General features: G+C 39.0%; 1 protein-coding gene across 1 annotated transcript in view; it reads left to right on the top strand.

Annotated features, from left to right (window-relative positions):
• Window positions 1–9,294, top strand: part of COL14A1 (collagen, type XIV, alpha 1) — a 121,986-nt gene that overhangs the window by 95,215 nt on the left and 17,477 nt on the right. Inside the window, exons 38-39 of the mRNA XM_009321668.1 lie at window positions 102–155; window positions 1,338–1,391. Of these exons, the coding sequence (XP_009319943.1) occupies window positions 102–155; window positions 1,338–1,391 (108 nt within the window). The remainder of the gene's footprint in view (window positions 1–101; window positions 156–1,337; window positions 1,392–9,294) is intronic.

Genomic DNA, 9,294 nt, shown 5'->3' with positions numbered 1-9,294 from the left:
TGGTTGCTTGGTTGTTTTTTTCTAAGGAAGCTGAAAGGAACTCTTAAAAATAGGAAAGTAATCATGTATTTGGTTTACTATGTGCGATTCTTAATTTGCAGGGGCCACCAGGTGAAAAGGGAGAGAAGGGAGATCTTGGTTTTCCTGGCCTGCAGGTATTCCCTAGGTTATTGTTTAACCTGTCACTTGCTACGTTTGAATGTTGAATTGACATCATTGTGAATTTAGGGCACATATTCAAAACTACTGAGAAAGGTGCTGCTGGGGTGAACGGAGGTTTAGAATCAGGAATCTAGGGTATGCCGGTGTGCGGTGACCAAATCATTCAGGGCCTGAAGAACCAGTTACTTTCTTGACCTTGTTTAACACTGAAATTGGGTCTCTATAGACTCAAAACCTACCTACTCTTAGATTTCTGCTTACACAGTGAATAATTAGCATCTGCTTTAAACCTATTAAATTCCTCCTGGAGTTATCTAGGAGGACAGATCAGGAACTTAATCTTTTTGATGCCATCTTTCACAAGATCGGCATCTTAAAAAGCTGTAGTATTCAGTGAATCTTACTCAGTTTAGTGTCTGGTATTTAGTCTGGAGATTGCATTCCAATTTATTGCTGCTTTCCAGGATCATTTGCTCTTCCATTTTCAGATGCTCCTCTTCTGCTGATTATATCCCTCCAGTATTTGTTGGTTGTTACCAGGTTCCCCCCTCTAGTTCATATGTGCTAGGGATAGTAAACTCTTACAGCCTTTCCTCATAAATCAGTTTTGTTAGCCTTCTGGACCACTGCAGTAATGGTCCCAGACTGCTGCTCTGCAGCCTTCATGAGCCAGAGAGTGACATTTCATCTGAACAATGGGAAACTGCTGGACGTAAGTTGTAATCCTGCTCAGGCAGGATTTCCCCTTTGATATTGCTGCACTGACTTCAAGCAATATGGCAACAGACTCCGTTTTAGCAATGTGAGAGAGAAATAGCAGTTGTGTTTTTAGGTTAAGGTACTGATGTCATGCAGTGGAGTTACACTGACACGACACTGGAATGATGTAGGAAATCAAGCTCTCTTTTCAGCTTAGTGGCACGGGAAGCCTGGCCTGACGAAATTGTCAGTGTTCTTAACAGAGGTTTGTAGTGAGCGGGTATGAAGCCTGTGCGTTTTAACAATGTGTGTTTAACCATCTCATCTCACAGAAACACCTTCTTTACTGAATCTCTTCTATGGCCTCACCCTAGTTCCATTTATCCAAAAGCATGTCATACAGTTTCACTTGAAAGTGATTTATTTGGATTCTGTTAACTTGATCTCATCATTTGTCCTCCCTTTATAATGCTTAGGGTGTCCCAGGAGCATCAGGTTCACCCGGAAGAGATGGAGCTCAAGGTCAAAGGGTAAGGTAAAATGAACACGTTTTGCGTTTGTTTTAAGAGTTTCCATTCCATAATGGATATGTTTCCCAGCGTGGTTGATTTATTATAGTTTATGATGTCACTTGTATTCTATCATTTCTGGAGACCCATATCTCTGGGCCAATCAGCAGAGAAGACAGAGATAGGGTGGAGTATCCTTCCATCTGGTAGATCAGGGTTGAGAAATACTAGACGAGTAATGGGGAGCCACGTACTATGTTTGTGTTTAATGCATTTTAGATGTCACTAGTGTCCAGCACTGCCAATTAGACCATTTGCTTATATGTTTAAAATTAGATGGTGGTTAAATGGTACATAATTAGCACACAATCCAATGCAATGATTTAAATTTGCTTTCTAGCTAATTAATGAATAACAGACACAACTACAAGGGAATTTAATATTGAATGTAAAACAATACCTGTAGAAACTGCTGGCATAAGGAAAAGGTGAAGAACAATATCAAAATTTAGTCAACCTTATTCTGCTTCTGGCTGAACAAATGAAGATACTTACAGTCTGTCTAGGAATTGGTAAAAAAATCTTCATATTCATGTGTGCAGTTAAACCTCTAAGTCCTTCTCCCTGTTTCCTTGGGGAGACTTCTGTTTCATTATTAGACAGGCGTTGGAAAGTTATTGTTAGCATAATACTAGGTTACTGTCTACAGCAGAAGTTCATTATTAAATATGACTTTTCAGTTTCGCTTGAACAAGATTTACATATTCATGATCCTTTTTTGGATATGTCAATGTAACTTGAACTTTAGAGAAATGTGGACCTTCTCTGGATTTCTGGCAATAATCTGAGAACTTGTTATAAAAAAAATAAATCCTTACAGTGAAATCTGTATGTGAGCTCACTATTACAAATTTAAGCGTTGGCATATCTTTATGTATAGAAGTAATTCCACTGAAGTTACTGTAGAATTTGGGCGATGCATAGATGTTTTTTCTCTAAAATCAAGAAAAGAAAGTAATTTTATTAAGATAAAGATTTACACAACATTACCATCAGATAAATAACCCTCTAATCAGATGAATAGCCTTCTAATTTTCAATTAAGTTGTGGTGAAATATGAAGGTAAATGTATTCCTTTTCCTACTTTATAATACTGTGATGCCTTCTTCTGTATGGAAGCTCATATTTGCATGTTTTTAATGTCTTTTTTTTGACTGTATTGGAATTTTCCCCCCCCTAAATTCCCCAAGCTTGGTGTCACCTGTTCATCTCCAGGTTAATAAAGACCTGGAGCCTGATGGACATTTGGATTTTTGCCACCTTGCTGTCTAATCTTGGTCATAGCCAGGTTGAGGTGACTTGGTGCTAGACGCTGTACATATGAGTGGCATGTGCCTCCTCTTTCTGCATTCCTGATCACGAGGGACACTGAGCGTTCTGCAATTCAGGGAGAAGACAGCTCTGTGTTTTTACTTTATTCTGTAGCTAACTTTATATTTAGCAGTGGAGGCCCTCAGCCATGTCTTGATGTCAGCCAGCAGATCAGAAGTGGTCTAGTTTTCCCACATGTGGAAGTCAGCAGGTTGTTGCAGGGAGATGGTATTTCTGAGAAAAGCCGGCAGGAAGACTAGGGCAGCAAAGGCTTTTGATACAGCCTGGAAAGGTCATGCAGTGCTTATTCTGTAGAAGACCCCGGTGTTGTCTATAATAAGGTAGGGCAATTTCATCAATTGCCAGTTTTTATAGATATGGTAATAATGTTCATGTGTTCACTTTCTTCTGGTGTTAATCAAAAGAGCTGGATAAATAGCCTAGATCTCATAAAATTAGGTCTGTTAGCTTGTTATTGTCTCTGTGCGACCCTTATGCAATATTGTCCAGCAGTAATTATTTCTATGGCAACAAATAATTACGTTATACTAATTTTATGGTGGTGTAACTCATTTGATTCCTGTGAAGTTATGACAACATAAAATTGCTTTTAATGGGTGAAGATTCAAACCAATGATTTCACCGCAGTCTCTTTGAAGGCCAAGCGCTTGAGAAAGGCATAATTCTAAAGGGCATTACTGCAGCAATAACAAAGGGGAACTGGAAAATTCCTGAGAAGTAAATTGCCTTTTTGTATAATGTTCCCTTTGTTGGGCTTCCTCCTGTTAGCCAAGATGCCAAACTGTTTTGCAGCTATTATACTACTAGAACTGAGATTTTCTATGTTATTCTTAGCTTAGCTATCATTTCCTCTTTAGTATTTATTGTTCATTGAAATATTTTAATTATAGTGGTGCCAGTGCTGTAAAGTACTTAAACAGATGGCTAAATCACACTGATTTTAATGGGAGGTAAGCATGGGACTGATATTTATTGGGAGATCTCTGAGAGCTTTGCTGAACTGGGAATAACGTGATATTAGACTCAAGAAGGCTTGGAATGGAGATTTTTTCCTTCCAGTTGCTAGTAGTTGGAATCATTGCACTTTTACAGTTCTTTTTCCTTCCTTTTTGTTTTGATTTCTAGTGTTCATAATCTCTAGCGTTCATAATTTCTAGCTTTATTTTTGAAATGAGTTGAGAAAAGGTCTTTTTTTTTCCTCTTAATGTTTTAATTCAACAATTAGTCTACAAAGGTTCTTTTTGTATTTCTGAACTTCTGCTTTTTAGTCCCTGGTTTATTTGGTTTTCTTGGTTTTTAGTACCTCATTAAGAAATAGAGCATCTCCCCTGTCAGTTGTGTGAATTCATACAAAGATAATTTTCATAATGAAATACCCTCCCTATGAAAGAGTGGGATGTAATAAAAATACCATGTGAAGGTTGAATCAGAGTAAAAAATGCATTCTCTGATAATAAAGCAAACTTTCTGAATATGCATGATAATATTTTATACCTGTCTGGTAACTGGTTTAAATCTACATCTCAAACTCCACACGAGGGACAGTCCCCTCTCCTCTGATCAGCTTCCAGTTATAAAAGTGTCATAAAAGATTTTATAAAATAGAAAATTTTTTTTTTTTATTTTATGGCTGGGGCTGTGGTTGTTTGGTGTCCCCTCTTGCTGTCCCATATTTGTAGCTGGCAATATAGAGAGGATTTACTAAAGAGAACAGATTGTGTTTCCTCATCAACTCTCCCAAGCATATCATGTTGAAAGATATAGCTTGAATTGCACACGCCAGAGAATCCAAACTGACATCATGCTTCTGGTGAGTATGTAGACAGTAATTAGACTCTCTTGTGCTTTTGCTTCATCTCTTTCAGCCAACAGCATAAAGTTTGGAAGCAGACTGAGACTGACCCTTGTTGAGATGTGTAGATAGAGGGGGGAAAAGTCTTCTCTTCCCTGTATCTCCATGGTTACTATCCAAAGTCAGGTCACAATTGCAATCCCCGTTCCTTCTTGCAAAGTGCAAGCCACCTGAGAGGACGGATCTGCACAGCTGCAACAAGAGAAGCCTAATATCTCATCCTGAGTGGGAAGCATGCTCTGCTTGATGGCACAATGTAGGGAGGGATCTCCATTGTTCTGACTCCCAAGTTTGTATCTCTTGTGCCCATGACATTGTTACTGCTTGCTGTCACCTGGTGGTTTCCTCAGGGGTGTCTTCTCCTGGCCAAGCTTCTCCTTGGCAAAGAGGCATGGTTCTTCCTTAGCAGGTTAAAAAGTTCTAGAGGAAGATCTGTTGGATGTGCTTCCCTATGTGTCTGCTAGGGGTGGGACCACAGAGTTAAACTGCCAAGTGATTAATTTCTTTTGCTGAGCTGCTGCAGCTAGCTTGGAGTCCAGAAGCATTGACCAATGCTGCCTTACCCTGCTTGAAGACACTGGTCTGCAGTAAGGTACTTCTATCTGATAGAGAGGATGATTCAGTCTCTTAAATATTTCTTCAGCTCCTAACGGCTCCTGTTCAGCTCACTCTCAGAGCAGGAGGGCAAAGAGACCAGCTGTGAGACACAAAGCCTTTGTCTATAGACTAGTAAATTAGATATTGCCAGAACATGATTGTGAGCATTGGCTAGTGACCTATGCAGTCTAATGCTTGTCATTCCTCTTGGCAGTGTTGGGCTGGGCCAAGTCTTTCAGGACATTGTTCAGGGGATAGCATAGATCAGAAGCCATTTCCAGTAGGGAGTTTAGATGCACACTGTTTTAGTGGGATTTGTAGAATCATAAAATTAAGGTTGGAGGGGACCTTCAGAGGTCATCTAGTCCAACAGGCTGCTCAAAACAGGTCTGATCAGATCAGGTTGCTCAGGTCCATGTTAAGTTTACTCTTGAACGCTTCCAAGTATGAAGATTCCACAACCTCTCTGAGCAACCCATTAATTTAACCACCTTCATTGTAACATTTTTTTCCTAACTTCTAATCATAATTTCCCGTTTCCACTTGTGTCTGTTGCCTCTTGTCTGTTGCCTCTTGTCCTATCGCTGTGCACTTCTGAGAAGAGTCTGGTTACATCTCTCTTGCCTCTGGTCAGGTAGTTTAGACAGCAGTAAGGTTGCCAAGCAGAGCAAACCCACTTCTTTCAACCTTTCTTCATATGTCCTGTGCTCCAGCCCCTGAATATCTTCATGGCCCTCTACTGGACCTGCTCTAGTATGTCAGTCTGTCTTGTACGGGAGACCAAAACTGGACACAGCACTCCAAAGGTAGTCTTAAAAGTGCTCAAGAGAAGGGAAGGAGCAGTTCCCTGAACCTGCAGCTGAACCTGCTGGCTGTGCTCCTACAGCCAGAATGTGGTTAGCTGCCTTTGCTGCAGGGGCATGCTGATGACTCGTGTTCAACCTGTTGTCCCCTAGGAACCCCTAGTTCTTTTCCACAAAGCCACAGAAATGCAGTTATGTATGTTGATATGAGCTGTGTCACACCTTTTTCTCTAAGGACTTGTTTCATTTACAAGCAAAGGCATAGTCAAAGGGACACAGATACACAGGGAAAGGAGTATTATCTTCCAGATGTCAGTCTTAATAGCACACTGCAAATGCTGGAGGAGAAATATGACCGATGAACAAAAGATATGCAAGAAATATATGTTTTAAATTATGAAGAATTAATAGCAAAATAATTTCAGACTATCAGCTTGTAGATGGCACTGGTAGTTTCACAAGGAAGAGAGGAAATGCTAAGTCAGCATTATTTTGTGTTAAGACAGAACTAGCCTATTTTGATTAAATAAAGGCTGTGTGTTCTGAGCAACATTTCAACCCCCCCACACACGTTTCTGCTCTTTTTCTGGGTTAGCTTTAATTTAAAATAGCAAGCTACACCTGAGATTAATACACTGAGATAGTGTTAGTAATTTTTCTCTGATGGTCACAGTGGTTTACCTTGAGAGGAGGAACATTTGGTTTTGAATTTTTCATCAGAAAAAGAAAAAAAAAAAAAAGAAAAAGATGAGGAAGTCATGGGTCCCAGGCTGCAGTGTTTTTTTTTAAAGGCTGTATATGAAAGTCTTTCAAGCCTGGGCTAAGTAGCTTCAGTTTAAGGTTTTGCCAGTATCTAGTCCTACTTGAAAAATCACCTCTCCACAAATACCCCAAACAAATTCCAGGCTACCAAAACCTAAAGAGTATATAGTGAGGTCAGCAGCAGTACTGACTTCAGCAGACTTGAGATTTTACAGGGACTTAGGTCCTACATTCTGTGATGCCATTTGTGTTCTGGCAAGTAAAACCCCTTATAAAAAATTCTGTCGTAGCTACACTGTTTCTCCATAACTGTTTTTCATGCCATTAGCAAAATATGTCCTGATTTAAGTTAACCTTCCAAAATAATATACATCTTGATTCTAAACTGCCCTACACCCGATGTCACACATCAAAATCTGTTCCATCCTGCTCTTGGACATGCAGCTCCACGGAGGAGATTCAGTGGCTGTGTACAGAGTCATTCCTATCCTGGATGTGACTGCATCACAGAGAAAGTGCTGTTGTGCTATGTAATTCCCCCAGTCATTCTGGAGATGGTTAAGCAAAGAGGAGACTTCAATAAATGGGAGAGTAAATAACATCTTTTAAGGCTTCAGTGCTCAGAATACAACTTTGTGAATTCTCACAGTGCTCTATTTTCTTCTACATTACACAGACCAAAAATAATGGGAGAAAGAGCCAGAAGAAATACATTCCCAGTCTTCCTGCCAATTTCCTGCTACCTACTAATCTCCTCTGCTCACTACTCACAAGTTCAGAATGAGTATCAGATTCATTCTGGCCATCGGATGGTCTGAGTAACATCATCTTCAAACCCTGTTGGCAGTACAAACAAATATCTTTGGCCTTTTACCTGCATGAGAGAATAGGTATTGCCATACTCTTTCTTGAACCAAACCTCTCTTCAACTTCATTTATAAATAGCAATTTTCACATCTAACAAATACAGTAGGAGGTGATTTTTTTGTGGCCAAGCAATACAGACACAGTGCCAAGAGAAATGAATCCTAGGAGAATAGACAGGAGGTGATTCTTGAGCAGCCAAGAGTAAGAATACTGCTCAGAAGAAAGAAACTGTGAAATATATTCAAAGAAAATGTAATTCTGATCATACTGTTAGTTCTACTCCTTGACTGGGATGGGAGAAGGAAGGGACATACAGCATTATTTTTCTGTAGAAGTTTGTGCGAATCCACAGTAGATCCTAGAAGTTGGTGGAAAGCTCTACATTTCCCCCCTCCTAGTTAAATTACACCCTTAAGAGTGTCCAACCGGTTTTCATCCTGCTTTAGGACTGATCAAAAATAAATGCAGATTTTAAATCTTTGCTTTAAAAAGTGAAACATACTTGTAAATATGAAGGTATCAGTCTTTCTGAAGGTTTTACTGTTACAAAAATAAGTCTAGTTTGCATTATCTTTTAAGGACTTCCATGTTAATATAAAACTGTGAATAGCTATCATTGAACTTTTCAAAACATTGTTCACAACTAAATGCTTCTTCCAGAGAATATCAGAAACCTTATTTTATGATCTTTAATGCATTTCGAAGTTCCTTATACCATTCTCTGTTTCCTTTAGAAACACCAATTTTGAAGACTGAACACACTTTCCTTTGCAAATTTATTTAATTGAGCTAGGCTTGCAATCTTTTCTCTGTATATGTCTTAAAACTACTGTGATAGAGACACTATTAGTATCTTTATTTCAATGCCACTTAGCTGTTACATTTGCTTTAGTTCTTACTGTGATAGGGGAGCTGCTTTGGTTCTTAAAGCTTCAGGAACCATCTGGCTACACTGTGAAATAGGAAAGTATTTCCTTATCAAGTCTAAGGATGCATAGATGACATAATATGAGCTGACTATGTGGCTTATTTTATCATCGAAACACCCTTCTGGTGGAATTTTAAAAAGTCCTTTCCAGGTACATGGCAGATAATATTCCCCAGCCAGTTTTTTTGTCATATGACAGCAGGTTCGAATCATAGTTTCCAAATTATGTAAAGCATAAAACTGGTAGTTCATGCTGTATTCATTACTAAAACCGTGTCAGAAATGAAGTTTTAGAAAAAAAGTACAAAACGACAAAGATGTGAATGTTTTTTCTGAAGCTCTTTGAGATGCTGAGGCCTAGAATGTTCTTTACTGTGTGTGTCAGCATAAACACTTTCAAACCCTCTCTTTCCTTCTACTCTCACCTCTGTATTCTGGTTTTGAGCCAGAGATAAGGTCATATTTCTCTTTTTTTAGGCTGTGTGGTAATGAAGGAATTGACATCACCAGGCTGTTAAGAAACCTATGCTTTATAGCACGTGGATACAAAATGTGCATATTGGTTAATTTGCAAGAATACTTTATTAATAGTGTATTTTCTTCTACATCTGGTCAGTCTTTTTTCTATGATTTGCTTGCTTTCCAGTTTGCAAGTTATCTTTAGTTTTTGGCGCTCATTTCTGGAAGCTCTGAAGCACGTTGATAATGTAAACCACATGAGCA

The sequence above is a fragment of the Pygoscelis adeliae genome, unplaced genomic scaffold (genome assembly GCF_000699105.1).
Source record: "Pygoscelis adeliae isolate BGI_AS28 unplaced genomic scaffold, ASM69910v1 Scaffold111, whole genome shotgun sequence".
Classification (NCBI taxonomy): domain Eukaryota; kingdom Metazoa; phylum Chordata; class Aves; order Sphenisciformes; family Spheniscidae; genus Pygoscelis; species Pygoscelis adeliae.
This window is presented reverse-complemented; position numbering and strand designations above follow the sequence as displayed.